We start from the raw sequence: 18,418 nt of genomic DNA on the forward strand, positions 1-18,418 counted from the left end.
TTGTCTCTATGTATATATTGCACATAAAATACATCAAAATAAGTAGACTCTTTTGCAAGCATTTTCAGTGTTGATCCGAAAAATCTGTTGACACATATATATGTGTTCCAACAATAATAATAACAGCTTTATTGAAGTGTCAATGTATTTAGTGTTAACTACTAATTGGGGACAAGCTCACAGGGTTTCTTTCCCTTTCTTATCTTTTCAATCAGTAAGCAAAAGTGTAAACAAAAGACAGGGTAAAAATCATTTAAGCTTATCAAAATCAAGTATTTGGGAATTTCTTTCCAAGTTTATGTGCATTTCACATCCCACTTAGAGTTCAGATCAATGTACTAAAGTAAACAAGACAAGTATAGAGAACACAACTTTAATCTAAACTTAACTTGACGCTGGTTGAACATGGACAACTCAACTTGAAAAACTTAGGTGTTTAAACTGCGAAGCTGTGAACGAAGGTCCTGCTTGATTGAACACTGTATCTCACTGGAGATCTAATCAGCCAAATTTGGAAAGTAAAATGGTAATACGTCACTACTGCAAGGCTGACACAACGTCGTAGAGTTAAAACAACATTTAGATGTTACTAAATTATAAAAATGAAATTACAATTTTATACAATGGTGCTGATGTTTGTCCTGTTTTCAATAGCTGTTTCATTCATTAAAAGTTGTTCATTTCGCTCATATAAGTTCATTAACGTCGACGAATAAGACACATTCTCATCAAAGCTTACCACATTAGCATGAGATTTAATCATTTTCAGGTCACTTGCCAGCAAACAAATGTACATCTCCTGGTCATTTTGAACACCTGGACGACTCAAATTCAGCCTTCAAGTTGGCCATAGTACTAATTCGAACATTTGAAGTCAACTCCTCTTCAATTTAGCGAAACAACTAATATTAATGGTCATGTAAAAGCCACAAACTCATCAATAATCGGGCTGGCACAATGCACACATTGAGTAGTAGGCTCACACTGACTGCACGGTTACTGTTCCAATATGGTGTCGGGCTTGGTTACTATTCCAATATGGCGTCTTGCTCAGTTGCTATTCCAACATGGTGTTGGAGTCGGGCGCTCTCGTTTGGGCCGACTAATTACAAACAGTGTCTACACCTGAGTGAGTGAGTGAGTGACACATTTGCATATCAGAGTCCCTGCAACAAACACGTTTCTACGCTTCACGTATACACGAGTTTAAAAACCGGGCAATGTAATGGAAAACTATTAGTTTTAGTTTGCCAACAGTCGCAACGTATGCTGCAGTCACTTATTTTTAATTACAGACCTCTAGGGGAAACAATCAAGGTGCTTCATTGGGTTCAAATGGTCACATTCTTGAGTTGTGAAAAGGGAATTTCTATAGGAAAGCATTGTTATACATGGACAACATGTTTGATAGCTTCCTTAATCATTGCTTACATTAATCAGAGGAAAACATCTGTGAATTGTGACTTTTAGCTTGCAAATCTCATGCCTCTGATCTACTGATAGTTGACAAAAAATGTTTGTTTTGTTCACCAATACTGTTAACATTCAGTCAGTTAACTGTTTTCCCCTGATCAAAGATGAGTTAGGTGACAAAAATTGTTGTCAAGTTGCCAAATTAAATTATTTTATTCCAGATTACTTATAATTATTAAGACTTACATGTGTGGGGTGCCTCCGAGTCCTTGAAGCAGGATTGTCACTCACTCTAGATCTTGTTTCTCTGTGCCTCTTACTGGCAGGACTTGAGATACAGACAGAAAGAAAAGAAAACTAGCAGAAATCTTTTGTGCCTTGACATGTACAATGGAACAACAGCATGACATACCAAAAATACACTGTTACAAATGATCTGATTTACCAGAGCAAGCCCACATGGTTGACTTAACAGGCAACATGCCCCTGCTCTGGCACCATCATACTTACCAAATGATTTTATTCAGTGTCCTTCTTCCAATAAGCCACATGATTTTGACCGTAACCCTAGGTGGGTATAGGGCCAGGAAATAAGCCACATCCCCTATCTTTAATAGGGAGAGTGGGTACATTCATGTCATTGGGATGTCTGCAGGAGATACACATGCAAACATTTGAGGGACGTCTGGTTAAAATGACCAAGCATTACTTTGATGGAAATACTAGGTCAGCTAACAATAATGTGATACAAGAAGAGTAGTGGGGGTTGAGGTCTTTGAAGGACAAGGAGGCTGTTATCTGACAGACAAACAAGTCTAGATGGTACTCAGAAGACAAACAGGATATCTATTGTTTAGCATGTGAACATTACATAGAGAGTGACCTAACAGTTGCAGGAGGGACACAAGTCACAACACAGCTAGCAGCCAATTAATGTTTTGGGTGAGAAGTCTCAATGCCAGAAAACACACATGTATAATGAGGGTTCTGGCACAGTGGGTAGCAAGGGGACAACAACCATCCGAAAAAGCCACCCAGCACCTTCTCCTCAGACTAAAGCTTTGGAGAAGGTGCTGGGTGGCTTTTTCAGACGGTTGTTGTCCCTTGCTACCTGCTGCGTCCAGAACCCTCATTATGCATGTGTGTCACGCAAACAGTAGTAAAAATTGTGCAAAATAGCGGGGTCCAGCGAAGCAGCAATGTCCGCGACGTCCGTAATCAATATGCGCGGATGTGCCTCCTCGACTAGTATATACAAAAAATGTGCCAGAATTTTTTTCCTATTGGAGAAGTGTATGCACAGTGTATACGCCGACATGGCTGCCGCAAGATATTCATCCGATGTTCAACTTTCCGAGGCCATCCAAAACCTCCCTCCAGAGCTTCATGAGATGATTCTCAAGGAGTTCATCGCGATAAAAATACAGGAAAAAAAGGAAATGGGGTGGGACAAGGTACACACGAATATTTTTAAACTGCCTTTCTGTCAATACAGGGAGCAGATTGTGCCGGTGGTTATTTGTTTCGAATATCCAGACTGTTATTTCGAGGAGTGTTGTTTCCCCTGTTTCGAAAAGGAGGGAACTGTTCATAAAGCAACACTAAGCCCGCCGATAATACCTCTCGTAGAAGCCAACCCTGAGTACAAGAATTTTTTTAAAGTATGCTCCTGGGACGGTTATGACTGGCACGAGTGGTTCCTTTTTGGCAGGGAGCGTTAGCAAAAAAAGGCGGCGACTAACCTTCTTTCGAAGCAAAGTTTTGTTTTGAAATCTGCGAGTTGTGTGACATTTTTCTCAGAAGACTGGAACCAAATATTCCCCAGGCCCTTGACTGAGCAGTGCTGAAAAACATGGAGGACAACTCAAGATTTTTTTGTTTGGGCCGAAAATAACGAACCAGAACAGAATTTACCAAAAAATATGCTCAGTCAACGTGCTGTAAGTTATTTTTTCACCACAGAAGCTGCCAGAGTGAAGCGAGCAGGAGGAAACGAGAAAATAGCAAGATTTGATCACAGCGTTCGATTGCTCGTAACATGTGATATTCTTGAACAAGGGACTCAATTGAGCCCGTTTAAGTCTCCTCTGCTTCTCGCATGGCTTCAACGACTTGATATGTTATCTGTCTGGCCTCTTTCTGCCAAACGGGTGTAGAAAGTTCCGTGAAAATAAAGCAAATAGCGTGGAAAAGCACAATCATTTTGGCCTTCAGAAGTGCTGTTCTGACATAATTTATTCATCCAATCTCTAAATATATCTCAAGCATGACATCATCTTGCCACCCAAAAGCGCATGCGTATGTGTGTATAGTCACGCGACGTCACACATGGAGGTAATGCGGTGTAACACAATCACCTGTTTTTGATAAGACTAAGAGAAAGTTTTGTGTTTTTTTGCTCAAAATTTAGTTCAAATCTGCGGTTTAATCCGCAAGTTTTTTTCTATATTCTTCCCAAAGCTGGTATTTTTTCAATATCTGGCTGGATTGGATTTGTTTGTATTCGCACAAAGTTCGAGCGCAAAGTCTCTTTAAGCTGGCGATATTTCTGCATTTCACGTGTGATCAGTTGAAACTCCGTGTAGAAACCCGATTATCATTAAGAGCCTGTGAGACGGCGAGGTTTATCGAGTCATGTTTCCCGATAGCCAGAGAATGGATTCTCGAGTGCTTATTGACTCTGTGTTCAAGCTTCTTGTTGACAACGGACAGGCCAGCGGAAACCGCGCCAGATAAAGCTGCTATCCCGGCAACAGGCGTGCCGATAACAATCCCAACACCAGTGAGTGATGTTGCGACAGCCCCAGAAGACAGAGCTACCGTGACGGCGCCAAGGCCAAACAGGGAATAGTGAAGCGCTTTCCGGGCTTTTTTGTATTTTTTCAACACATGCCTGTAATGCTTGACCTAAGCAAATATTTCTTTTTCAATTCTACTTATCTCGGTTAGCCGGAAATTCTCGGCATTTGTCGTTTCAGGAAGGCCTGGATAGAGTCTTCTTTCATTCTAGGCAGGCGGCGCACTTGGTGTCAACAGATTTGTGGAAGACATTGCATATATAGAAATTTAATTTAACTCTAATTCAAAAAGAAGTGGCAGCCCCTTGAAATCAAAGAGTTAACCATTTTCATCTTTGACACTAATGGTGATGCTATTTATGAACTGGCCTGTAGAGCAGTCTCGCAAAACCTGTTGCGGAGAACCCTTGTAGCTTACCTTTTCAAAAGGGTTCCCTTTCACATCAAACGAGGCCAAGACATGACCTTTTGCCATTGAACAGATTCTTTTGTTTGTCAATCAAGTCGCAATGAATGAAATATGTTGCAGGAGAGCCAAGCTTTTTCACGAAAGCAAAGCTATAAGCCGGAAACTTTCGCCCAATACCAAGCATATTGGCTAAATCGCGATCAAATTCAATAGGTTTTGCCCCAGAACCAAAATTTCTGATTACAAGCTGGCAAGGAGGTTGGTTTATTGCTGTTTTCAGCGCTTTATATTGATATTTTTCGAACAGACCCTCAATTTCTTTTGCCATTCTTTCTAAACTGTAGTGCCCTGGGACAATTTTACGGACTGATACGGCTTTGTCTTTGTCTTTATCTCCCAAGGTGGCTGAACCTTCTCTTGTCAAATTGTACCAGCTGTTGTACAAACTGCAAGAAATGAGTTTCGAGAAATCGACTCTCGGTATCGGCTTTTCAAAATTGATAGTCTCTCTGTTCTGCTGTGCAACAATAGTGAGAACAACCATTTTATATTTAACAAACAAAATTGTGTTCAAATAAGATGGCTAATTTGTGGAATGGTCCTGCGTTAAAAAAAGCGGAAGCCGTGAAGAAAAAGGTGTGGAAAAACTTTTTAAACTGCTTCCCCAAAGCGGACAAAAGCCGGTTCGTTTCGCAAGGAAGCGTCGACGAGAAAAATAACGTGACCGCAGAGGTATTTTTCAAAGAAAGCGAAGACTCGTTTCAAAGCGTCTTTGGCTCAGACAGGCGGTATTGGAGTGCAAAAATGAAAGAGGCGCTCGGTTTGGGGGACGGTGGGTGTTTTCCGTACCAATTGGCGCCACTTGGTTCAAAAGTTTCCTTGCCCATCCCTGCGGTACCTTTCGATGGCAAAGCACCAAGCTTGAAGAAAATATTCAACAACGAAATCCAAATCTACGTCGCGCCTGACTAATATTTCACGACAAAATTTTGAGAAATATTCCAAAAAACCAAACTGAGACACACGTCTGGAACTGAATCAAAACACTGGTTAGGAGGGCCTGACATGAAATATTGGCCGCAGCAGCTCAACTTCGCAGTTTTCTGCGCGACACAGGGGTGCGGAGTTTCTCGCGAAATCTTTGACAGTGGGTTGGATCTCCCCCCGCAGATAAGAGCTTTTTATATCTTTCACGTGTACTTCATGGTGAGGCACATTTTGTACCAGCTAGGAGGAATTCAGAGCATGAGCACTTTCCCCGGAGACCCGCCTTTCAACCAATACAATAATCATTACGACGTCGCTTCGTACAAAAGGATATGCAGCGAGTTCGGTGTGGATCCGTCAAGTGATTTCTGCTACATGCACGGGGAAAACCATGGTCTGGGAAGCATCTACGTGTACGTGTCAGGCGTGGGCGCGACCAAAACTGACTATAAATACCCAGGATGGAACAAATTCAGCGATGAAGGCAGCAAAGCTATTCAAGGGCACTTGATTTATTACATCGAGCCGGGGGCCGCTTCTGATACCCAATCTGACTGGTTCGCGCCAAACACAGCATCCGGTTTGACGCAGGCGGGCTTGGTGTGAATCAACCAGTCAATTGAGGCTTTCATTTACTGTGTCCTGGGCACGCAAGTGAACGTCTGCAGCAGCATTCTCGGCTCTGGCGGTCGAGTGAGAGAAGCCCAGAGCAAGTTCGTAGTGTTGGTGGAAGACGCGATCAGACAGCCAGCCCTGGCCAAGAGCGTGCAAAGGTATCTGCTCACAGTGGATCAAGTGAAGGTCAGGCTCAATGTCGCTGTAGCCTCCATGGCCTGGCTCATGCCCGCACAAATGATAATCAACACCGCAAGCACAATCGGCTACAACAACAAGCTTAAACAGGCAGTCTCTGGGATGAAACTGGGAGTGAACAACGAGGTAAACCCGGAGACAAAAAAAGCTGGGCTCAAAATCATGGCAGGTGGTCCGTCAAAGATTAACCCTCCCAACAGCCACCTGTCCAACCCGATACACAAAGCCGCAAGAGCCGAATCAAGGAAACCAGCTTCGACCGAAACTCAGAAAGCGCAGCGAGAGGCTCCAGATAAAACACTGCAACACGAAATTAACAAAAACGGCTGTCATTGTCGGTGTAGTTGGATTATCGGCTTTGCTGTTCATGGCTTGGCGGTAGTTAATGCTGCTTCTTAAAATATTGTTCGAACAAAAAGGCCACCGTGGCAAGAATGAGCAGCCACCTGTGCTCGGCCAGAAACCCGACAACTTGGCCGGCAGCTTTGAAAAGGAAGCTCACAATCGAGCCAATCATCCCGGGGAGCTGAGAACCAAGTTTCGCGGCAATATCTTTGAGGCCATTTCCCAAAGCTTTCAAACCTCTGCTGAGGGCCCCGATGACAGCTCCAATTGTGGTCCCAGCGGCGATAAGAATAGTGGTCAAGGTCACGCCATATTTTTTGAAGATCTCTTTGACCCTTTCCAAGAGAGGCCGCCCCCTTTCCCTTTCCGCGATCTGAGTTTGCAAATGCACGAGCTCCTCGTTTCTTTCTGCCACTCTGCCTTCTGCGGCTTCTTTGTCGGAGGGTGAGGCATTCTCATCTTGGATGATTGCCTGGTCTTCCTCGTTTTGGCGCTGCAGCTCGCTTTCCTGCTCTTTCAGGTTGTCCAGCGGTTTTGTTTGGTCGAGCCTTTCTTCCATGGCCTTTGTTTCGCTTTCTTTTGCTGCGAGGCTGGCCCTGAGTCTGTCAACCTTGGCTTGTTCCTTTTCTGTTTTTTCCTTGTTTTGTAAGCAAATCCAATTCTTTTTTCGAGATCGGTTTTATAGTTCTTTTTCAGTTGTTTCAGCCTGTGAAGCTCTGCTTCACTTTCAATATTCGAACCTCGATCTTCCTGAATGGCCTGAATATCGGCATCAGTTTGCTCGATTTTACGTCTCAGAACTTCGATTTCTTTCTTCTCTTCTTGTCTTTGCGAAGTGAGTGTTTCCGCCTCTTTTAGTTGGATCTCTGCCTCTATCAGTCTTTGGCGTTTTTCTCTGATGGTGTCGCAGTCTTCAGCAATGATGCCTTCAGCTCCAGGCCCAAGTTTGTCTTTAAACGCTTTTGTAAAACTTTTCATTAAGCCTGACTCATCATTGTTTAGAATCTTGTACTCACTCTTTCCTGACGGCCCCACAGCAACAATGTTCCGCACATTTTCTGGTTTTTTGCCTCTTCTAATCAGAATTTTTTCAAATTTTGCTTTTGGGAAATTGTCTTTTATCATATCTACAGCTTTCTTGAGTTTTTGCCGCAAATTGCTTTCTTCTTGAAGATCACTGATTGAAGGTGTTCTTTGAAGCAAAGGGATTTCTTCCTGATAAGAAGTGTCAGGCAGGCCGGACCTCTCGTGAGGAAAAGTACTCATTTCCATTTGTTCACCCCCGTGGTAGGGGTCGCCAGGTTGGTAGGGAGTGGATGTCCCACCTGGCTGAAAAGGATGGGTTGTGTCAACCTCTTGTTTGCCATCATCAGAGTCGTGGTCAAGCCGATTGTCAAGGGCTGGGTCTTCGTGACCAAATTCGCCACCGCCTTCCGCCATAGCGATATATTTCAAGCATGTTATTTTTCAAATTAGAAAAAATTGCCTGCGTATTATACAATGTCAGTGCCAGAGAACCTTCGCCCAACGTACAGCAAAAAGACATTACGCGCCATGCAGGCCGAGCGTGCGATCAACCGAATCACCTTTTCCCACACTGAAGCTAAACCTGGCGATATGCTGTATGTTTCAGTGCCCAAGCTGAACGTGAACGAGGTTCTGGTGCCGGGCTCGCTAGCGCTTGTCTTTAACATCGACCTTTCTGGAGGGCACGCCAACAACTTCCTTGTCCAGAACATCACGCGGTCGCTCGTTGATAGGCTGCACGTGAAGTTTGGAGGCACAACCCTGCAAGACACAGTTGGCTACAGCATCTAAAAAATCTTTGAAGACCTTTTCCTTTCGCAGGAAAAGCGAGACATCATGATCCTCGAAGGGATTCAGAGTGAGGATCTATGCAAGATCCGCTCAGGCGCAGGAGACAAGAAAACCTTGGGCGTCGCCACAGAAAATAAAGCTGAATGAGGTATACGGAAGTACCGGATCAGGTTTGACCATCAGATGCTAACTCACCACGGCGTTTTCTACCCCCAGGCCCTCTATAACGACCTCGTATTCGAAGTAACCCTTGCTGGAGCTGAACATGTGGTCAATGGCTCTGATACAACCCAGCTGAAATACAAGCTGACGAACATCCAGCTCGAGTACGAAATGATCCGCACCAAGACTCTGGCGGACGAGGCTTACAGCGTTTACTCTAGCACCAAAGAGTTCACCTATGACCACGTGATGCGTTCTGAAGTGGTGGTCTTCAAAAAAGGCACCGACACGCAGCTCAACATCAAAGTCGACGCTCAAAAAAGGTCGCTAAAAGCCCTCCTGCTGCTTTTCATAGAGCCTTATACCGACGGAGCCAGAGATTCAGAAAAATACATCTTCCAGGATCTGACAAAAGTCAGCATCACGATCAACAGCTCGCCGAACATGGTTTACAACAACGGCGTCGAAGGCAAGGACATGTGGGAAGCGGCCCAATGCTTCTTTGTGAAGGAAAACAATAAAACCGAGCACATGGACGCGAGAAAGGTTTACACCAGGGACAATTTCGGGCTTGATAGATATGCAGTCCATGGCGGACCATGACATGCACGGAAGTGGGAAGCGCCTTGTGAACAGTACCGATGGTGTCCAGCTGGAAATCGAGAGGAAAGGTGGAGGCTCAGGAAACGTGAACTGCCACATATTCGTCATCTCTGACTCCCAGATCAATATTATGGACAGACAGCTCGAATCTGTACAGAATTAATATGGACCCAAGCAAGATACCCTTCAACACTCTCATTGTGGGGCCGATCAATTCAGGCAAATCAAGGTTCATTGTGGACCAGCTTTACGGCCCTTTCCGCTTCAAGTTCGACTACATCGTGCTCATCTGCCCGACGTTCACACACAACAAGACTTACCACCGACTTGGCGAAAATGATCCAAGAATGGATGTGATAGTCTGCGAGTAGCACGCCGTGGAAAAGTGGTTGAAGCTCATAGATGGCTTTCCGAGGGCACCAACACACTCATAATACTTGATAACTGCGCAGCCTCGAAAGATGTGAAAGGGTGTACAGGCGAGCTCGTGAATCTCGCCTTTTCTGCCCGGCATATGGGCATCAGCATTTGTGCGCTGACCCAGAAGTTGACCGGCATAACATCTTCCTTCCGGGAGAATGTTGCGGCGATCGTCCTCTTTTACACCCCCTCGGCCAAGACCACGAAAGCGATCTTTGATGATTACGCCGGCAAACTCTCCCCGGATGAGTACAAAGGTCTGGTTTCAAAGCTGAAAGAGCGAAAGTTCTCTTATCTTGTGTTCGTGCTTTGCCACCCCTACAGGGTTAAGTTATTTGAATAAAAAAAATGAAGTTGTATATAGCAATGGCTGGAGAAGAGGCCGCATTAGCAGGAGTTATGAACCTTCTTCAAACCGAGCCTGAGCCAAGTGGGCCAGGAGGCGGCCTTGTTCCAACCACCCCCGGACCTGACATTCCTGCTCTTCGTGAGCAGCTGACCATGCTGGTTTCCACAGGCAAAGCCAAAGAGGGCATCGGAGTGCAGCTAACCCACGAGCAGGTGAAGTGCCTGAGTGACAAAGAGGTCGAGAAATACAGCAAACGCTACGAGACGTACGTGGGCTCAAAGACAACAGAAAGCCTGATCGACAGCTTCATTTTTCTTGCAACCAAAGCCGTCGGAATGTCCCTTAACATCAAAGACATTGGCACTTACCAAAAAGATCTCAGAAATGACTACATCATAAACAAAGAGCTCTCCAATCTGGCCGGAAGCCTTGCTTTGAACTGCGGCCAGCTTCTTGCTGTGGCAAATGCAATTCTTATCACCATGAAACATATTGATTTTAGTCCACAGTTGCCGGAGAAGATCCACCCTTCTCGTGATGAACACGGCTATCTGCTTGAGGGTGTTGATGAAGTACCCAGCTCAGCAACTGCAGAATAACCGGTCAACAATCATCAACAACTGCTGAGGGCTTGGTGACAAAAAAATTTATTAATTAAACTTTTTTCATTTTCTTAGAATACGGTTCGCTTCAGAATGTCAACCGAACAATCTGAGAGCGCGCTTCAGGTCGAGACCCAGGCAGCGCCTGCAGTAGATATCACACAGCAAGCGACAACTCCAACTCCAACCACGCAGCGTGAGAGAAACCTAAGCGTGTGGCTGCTGGAAAAGCGACATCTGAAAGAACGTGGCAGGCACGGGAACAACAGAAGAAAGATGCCGAGGCTTATAGGACTCGCGGGGAAAATAAGGTGAATGCCGCCACAGAGCCTCCTGAGCCCGCCCCGACTACAGAAGGCGAAAGCCCAAAGAGCAGCGGCCTCAGCAGCAATCAATGGATTGCTATTGGCGGCATAGGTGTTTCACTGCTCGGGATTTATTACAAACAGGAAGAGCTCAAGGCTATGGCCAAGACCGCATTCGACAAAAAAATGCCTGAGCCCATGCCTGAGCCTGCACATGTTGATACAGAACCTGCTCACGCGACACAGCGAAAAGGATTTAAAAAAAATGATTTAAACTTTTACGTGTAATGAATATCACGATGCCGAAAGTTGACATTCTGCAGGTTCTCATCTCTGCAGCAGCAATTTTTGGTATTGTGTTGGTATGGTACGACTTCAACGTAAAGGTTTTCGAAAGAACCAACGATTTTCTCAACGCAACGCAGTATGAAACGGACGAAGAAATGGAAATAAGAAAAGAAAGCAAAGAAAGAAGAATACCAGAAGAGATGAAAAGACTAGAAGAGAAGAAAAGGATAGAAGAAGAAGCTGTGGGGAAGAATGATTAAATGAACACAGTTTGGAGAAAAGGTTTTTTGAAATATATTCAGATGGAAGTCTACTGCGTGAAAGACGGGCGAGTGACGCCAAACGTCCGAGGAACAGCAAAAATTGTTGCTACAAAAAGCAACCGGTGACCGCTAAAAGTGAAGTGTACTGTGTGCAGAATCACCAAAACAAAGTTTTTGCCTGGAATTCCCAGAAAGGCAGCCAAATTGAAATAAAGAGCAAGCGGAAAAAAAGACAGATAAATTCGTTTGAAACTTTTGTTTTTTACTTATATCAAATGCGCCATGTCCGACAAGCTTGTCAAGACAGTCATTGAGGCCGCAACTCTCACGGGATTAGCTGCGGGCATCAGGTGGGCCGCAAAAAAGGTTGCGAAAGAGAATTTCACTTCTGATCCCAGCAGCAGCACGATGAATTACGTGAAGTTCACAGCCATCATGGCGGGAAGCATTGCGCTCGAAAAGTACCTAGAGGACCAAAAAATCCTTCCCACCAGCGTTTAGAAAAAATTTTTGATTTGAAAAAATATCCTATATACAAATAACATGCAGAGCATCATTGATATGTACAACGGGCCTGCAGCTTTTTGTTTCAAGGTCGACGATATGTTGATGTCCAGCCGTAGTAGCTACAAAGACGCGTTTGAAGAAAGATTGCGCTTTCATAAAGCTTTCGAGGAGCACAGAGACATTTGCATTGGATACCTTGACAACTGCATCAAGCTTATTGGTGATAACGGGCCTGACGATTTTTACATTGCAATGACAAATATGTCATTAGCTGCCTCTATCTACAAAGCTGCGATCCAAGAAAAAAGTGCGCTTTGATAAAGCTTTCGAGGCGTACCAAGCTGATTACATCAAATACTTATGCAACCAGGAAACAGTACCCAAGGACAGTTAAAATTATTTGAAAAAAGGATTCTGCTATATAACACCATGGCGAGCATCGCGATTATGGTTGGCGGGGCTGTGTTGAACGCCACAGCTTTTATCAGTGGCAATTATCTGGCGGGGGGCGAGAAAGCTGCGCTTGAAGAAAAAAGCGCCACGACAAGGCTCTCAAGGCGTACCAAGCGGCTTACGCCAAATACACGCGCGAGTGCACCCATCTTCTTGACTCGATCGTGACCAACGTGCAAACAAAGGAGCAGGCCAAGCAGAACTTCACCAACTCGGACTATGCCTTCAAACTCTACAACCAGGCGCATCCTGACAAACAGATGATACCCCCCAAGGAGCCCAAGTTTTCAGATTTCTATCAGCCAAGCGAGCAGCAGAAAAAGGGTGAACTCATGTTCGTGGGCGCCGGCGCTCTCGCTCTGGGCTACGCAGCCTTCCGGTTCCTTTAAACTTTTTTACACCTTACTTGTATGGACGCCAAACTCACAAAGATATACTACGGCCCAGGGGGCTACTCGAAAGGAATCGCCGCGATAAAAAAATTAGCCGAGGCCGCCAAGGTACCTGAAGAAACCGCAAAAAAGTGGCTGATCAAGCGAAATTTTGTTAAGATGCATGCCGTAGATCTCGTGTCCCTCGCTTCGAAGAATGTTCATTCCATGCCATTGCTGCTTCGCACCGAAAAGCGTTGCCTTGTACTGTTCGTGCGTTATTTGTTTCTTGACAACGCTCTTTTTCACGCCCTTCGCTTTTTTGATATTTTTTCGTCTGACTTCAAGATGGAGTACATTTTCGGTTTCAGACCAACATACTCTGCGATGGGGGTTCCTGCACATTCATCTTTCATTTTGCCCAAGACCTTTTTGTTTGTGTTTGAGTGGAGAGGATGCTCCTTCGGGTAGTCGCTCATGTCGTAAAGGTCCATGTTGTTTTTCATGTCTTCGTAGACGTCTTCTGTTTTGATCAGAATCAGAAGGCTGTCGGTGTCCATGTACAAGAGCTTGCACTTCGAGCCGTACTGCTTTTTAAACAATTCCCGCCATGTCATTTGAAAATAAAACATGCCTTGAGTACAAAGGGCTAGCGATCAATTTCCTTATTTTGTCTGTCTCATTGCTGCGCACTTTTTTTATGTCAACGTGGTTACGCAGGTTTTCCATGGTTTTGCCAAAAACTGAGTTGTTCATGAGCTTGTAAAAGTTCTTTTCAAAGTTGCTATTTGCTTTCTTCCTGAACTCTGTGTTCATCCGGATGTACGGCTCCATCCAGCATTCTTGTTCGAACTCCAACACCCTGTGCATGCGCTTCAGTTTCATGCCCTGCTTCAGATAAAACTGCAAGTTTCTGTAATGCACAACGTAGTTCTTTTTGTCATGAAGCATTAGCAGCAGCTTCTTGCTGTCTGGGGTTTCAGATCCAGGTCTTTCATCAACCCCTTTTGGTAGTCCGACATCCACTCCTTTTTTACGGCCTTTTTCTCTGGCGCCAGGGGATAGCTGTTGTGCTCCTCGTGCAGTTCTGCAGGGTATTCAAGATCGACCTTGAGAATCCACCCATGTTTATTGTTCTCTTTCTTATTCAAGATATCCTCCAATGTGGGCAGGACACGCTTCCATTTAAAATCTCTTATCGGGAGAGGCATGCTCATCGCCCATCCGTAAAGGTTGTTTGCGTTGAGATAGATGATAAATTTTTTTGGCTTGCTTGGGTTGTATCCCGGTACTAGCGGGTTGTTCGCCTTAGTGTACCTATTGCTCACCATGGAGATTCTGCCCCGCATTCCCCTTTCCACGAAGAGATGCATTTCGTAGTCTGTGAAGAGCTCAAGCTCGACCCCCGTCTTTTTCAGGGGCGCATCCCAAGAGAGGCCTGGCGATGTGTAATAATGCGCCGGATCTAACCCATACTGCTCAAGGCACAGGTTTCGGAAGTTCTCAAAAACAAACGCCAGCAGTGCGATGTCCGTTTTCACGTAAAGATCATGATAATCGCCCAGCGTTTCGCATCCAAAAGCCTCCCAGACAGCCTGCGTGTGCGCGTACTCTTTGTCTGTTATGTGCTCGTTGTTCAGCTTGCTGTAAAACTTCTCTTTGTCAGGAAGCCTCGTCTCGCCGAATCTCTCCCATTAGTCCATGTACTTGTAAGGGTAAATCCCTTTTTTGTAAAGCAGGTCGCTGCCTTTCGAAATCGTTGATGTTATTTTCAATGACTCCTTCGGTGTTGCGCTTACAAGTGAATCAAGGCTTCCTTGCAAAAAGTTCAAGCTGTCGATGAAACGCAGACCTCCGACCGAAAATGTGATGTATTTCTCCATGTTGTTGACGACGCATTTCATCTCTTTCTGCAGCTGTGACATCGCTTGCATTAAATGGTGTTCGTCGTAGCCCCTCAGGTTGTGGAATACAACTGTTATTTGGTTCGTCTTGGGGTTTATTTGCAATTTCTTATTGCATTCGCTGTGCGTGGCTTTGCAGTACCTGCTTGTTATGTGGCAATGGTCCTTTACCGCGTCTCTGAAGTTTTTCTGAAGTAAAGGGTTTCCACAGTACTTACAGTTTTCCTGTGATTTTGCTTCCAACTGGTCTTTTTTTTCTTCCAGCCTTTTCAGCCTTTGAACACCCCATTTCTTCTCTTTCTGTGCTTTGTAAAAACATTTTTTGTGGCCTTGTCCCCAATAACTCCATTTTTCACCTTCACCCGCTTCTTCGATGTTCCAAACAGTTAAAGAATCCAAGAATTCGTCTTTTATCAGACTTTTGTTACAAATGTGGCAATCAGTTGCTTTTTTGAATTTCCCCCAGTCTTCGTCCGTCATCACAATCGGCTTTGGGGTGGCCAAACTCTCTTATTTTCTCCTCTTCCTGCAGAATGTCACTTAAAAATTTTTCCACCGCATTTTCACCCCTGTTAACATTTGAACCTACCACTTTACCATCGCTTCTCACAACAATGTAAGAGTAACCGCATGCCTTGTGCCTTTCGGTCTTCTCTGTATAGCTTGCTTGCATTCTCTCACGCTCACAGCCCAGCTAACAATTGCCTCAAAGTCCACGTAAATAACGGCATCTTCATCTGTTTTTTGTAGTTTTGGAAGGAAAGGATGTTTTTCCCCTCTTCTGGCATCTCAATCCTTATCGGCCTGCCATTCACACCGTTGCAATATTTTTTGTGATTCACGAGAAATTCTGCTTTTGAGAAACTGGTTAAGCACAGCATACAAAAGTGCTTTGCGTTTCTGTTCTTGCTCTGATCGAACAACAAAGCGCTTACTCTTTTTACGTAACAATAGTGCTGAATTTCCCGACTCGATTAACATCAGGTTTATCCACGGCACATTCTCTTCTTTTTTGCTTATATGGTGCACAATCACACAATCGTTTTCCCAGCCAAATACGTTTATTGCGAGTTTTTGGTCTTGTGTCTTGAGCTTATCTATCTGTTTTATTGGTGTTGGGAAATCGATGCCTACGTAGTTAATACGGTCGTTGACCAGATATTTGCTTGGTCTTTGCGGGTTCTTTCCATCTTTTGGAGGGAATAAAGCGGCTCTGAGTGCCAACTTCAAACATTCGTTACCCGTTTTTCACGTTGATTATTGCCTTCTTTTTTGCCAGTTTGGTTGGAAGAGGCAAATAGGTCCCTCTGCGAAGTGGCTGGTAGCGCACAACATTCATGTACGCGATCTGTATCTTTTCAACCACCCATCCTGATCCTTTCTGAGACCAGTGCTCTATTTCTCCTTTTGCGGTTTCAATGAATTCATCGAATTTTTGTTTTATCTGTTCCTCATCGTTCCTTTCGAAAACGTGCGGTTTGCCGTCTTCGAAATAGTGCTCCATTACTGTTTAACCTTTGGGTTTCTTGTCCAACCAAATCGGTGATCTTTCGTTTGTTTTCTCTTGTGAACTTTAAAAGATCTTTCTTGTTTGGATTCCTTTCGGATATATCCATTCTCCACACACGGAGCCATTCTTGGAAATTGTTTTGGGATATTTGGAACCTGTCAAATAATGCGGTAAAATCAGGTTTTAACGGTTCGGGAAGGTTAATTTTTTCCTCCCTCGGTATTGGGCCGTAGGACATTTGCAGAACATTGGACGAATATCTTGCGGCAGCCATGTCGGCGTATACACTGTGCATACACTTCTCCAATAGGAAAAAAATTCTGGCACATTTTTTGTATAGACTAGTCGAGGAGGCACATCCGCACATATTGATTATGGACATTGCTGACATTGCTGCTTCACTGGACCCCGCTATTTCGCACAATTTTTACTACTGTTTGCGTGACACACATATGTATAATGAGGGTTCTGGACACAGCAGGTAGCAAGGTACAACAACTGTCCGAAAAAGCGACCCAGCACCTTCTCCGAAGCTTTAGTCTGAGGAGAAGGTTCTGGGTGGCTTTTTCGGACGGTTGTTGTCCCCTTGCTACCCGCTGTGCCAGAACCCTCATTATACATGTGTGTCAGAAAAGGTGCTGGAGGACAAGCAAGACACCAAGAGCACCATGTTAGAGAGCAAATATATATTTGCCTCCTTGTATGCACCTACACTACAAAACCAAAGCTGATCACAGCATAGGCCGATCTGCTTACAAAATGTAGAATGGAAAGTTACTGCATTTGATGAGTATTACACTGATGGAGACATGGAGAGAAGAGAGTGCATGGTTTAACACCAAGCCAATTGTAAGTTGCTATTCAACAGCCAAATCACAAAAGGCATCATCATTGGTTCTGCTGATGTGAAGGCTCTGTATCAAAGTTTGGACATCACATTCCTCACAAACAGTGTACAGGTACTTGGATGAGTTTGAGGTTCTACTTAACATTGAACAGAACTTACACAGAATTAAGGGATATATTTGTGGGGTTGCTGTGATCGGCAATCATCACAGTTGCCGTGAAAGAGAATAGAACTAGGCACTACAACTGTGGCTACCATATGCTGAAGAGCCTGATAAGGTTGCCATCTTAAAGATGTTCATTGAAGCAATGAAATTTGTCCATCTGTTTGTCATGTAAAAACCAGAAGTATGCTGTTGACCATCAGAAAAAGGAGTCCTCGTTGGCCTAGAACCTACTGGGTCCTGGTGCAATTGTTTATGGCGTAAGTAGAACAGCCTGTTCATGAAGAAGGTTGACAGGAACGGGTTGAGATCAGAAGTATTCACGAGATATGTCAATAACCTAAATGTCACATATTACAATGTTGCCTTAGTCTGTAATTAATGAAAGTGAAGAACACCCTTTCCATGAAGCTTCACGAGAACAATACTGCCACGAGAAGTGTCAAGGATCCTTCTCGACTGTAGTAGAGTTCTCATGGAAAACTTTCATTGGTCACATGAACCACACAATAATTTCCCTTTAGTTCTCTGGCTATGAACAGAAGTTAAACGGAATTTCCTGCTGAATGTTAACCTTTATGATTAGTACCCTGGATTCAGTATGGACGGGTCCAGGCTCAAGCCCTAGCCCAGGTCATTTTGTTGTGTTCTTGGACAAAACACTTCGTCAGTGCCTTTCTCCACCCAGGTGTACAAACGGGTACTGGTCTGTGATGGCCTAGCATCCCATCCAGGGGGAATAGAAACACTCCTAGTCACTTCATGCTATGGAAATGAGCAATAGGTGTAGGTCTGATGGGCTCCTAGGATTGGATGCAGACTTTGCCTTCACCGACCAGTTAGTCCCAGAGAGGAAATGGGAGGCCACACACAGTGCAAACAAAAACTCTTACCTCGTAAGGATTAGAACCGACAATCTTCAAATTAGATGACCAATACTCTACTAAATAATCTATAAGGCCAGGCAGGAGCAGGTCATGTATTTGTGGCCAAAAAATAAGAGTACATTTGCAAATACAATATGCAAATAGCTGGGATGTCAAAGAAGAAATTAGTAAGCACTCCAGTAATGTTTTACAGAAAAATGA

The 18,418-nt window shown here is 44.4% G+C and overlaps 1 protein-coding gene and 1 pseudogene across 7 annotated transcripts in view; both read right to left on the reverse strand.

Annotated features, from left to right (window-relative positions):
* The window catches only part of LOC110048315 (centrosomal protein of 70 kDa-like), a 204,090-nt gene that overhangs the window by 37,196 nt on the left and 148,476 nt on the right, over positions 1-18,418 (reverse strand). For all 7 annotated transcript variants that reach the window (XR_016206041.1, XM_089284928.1, XM_089284927.1 and 4 more), the window contains one exon: positions 1,660-1,741. Coding sequence is in view for 6 of the 7 variants with exons in the window: in XM_089284928.1 (XP_089141054.1) it covers positions 1,660-1,741 (82 nt within the window). In the remaining variant the exon portion in view is untranslated. The remainder of the gene's footprint in view (positions 1-1,659; positions 1,742-18,418) is intronic.
* Positions 13,317-16,867, reverse strand: LOC149115433 (uncharacterized; annotated as a pseudogene).

This window comes from Orbicella faveolata, unplaced genomic scaffold (assembly GCF_042242905.1).
Source record: "Orbicella faveolata isolate gen_17 unplaced genomic scaffold, um_ofav_v1 contig_13, whole genome shotgun sequence".
In the NCBI taxonomy this organism is placed as follows: Eukaryota; Metazoa; Cnidaria; class Anthozoa; order Scleractinia; family Merulinidae; genus Orbicella; species Orbicella faveolata.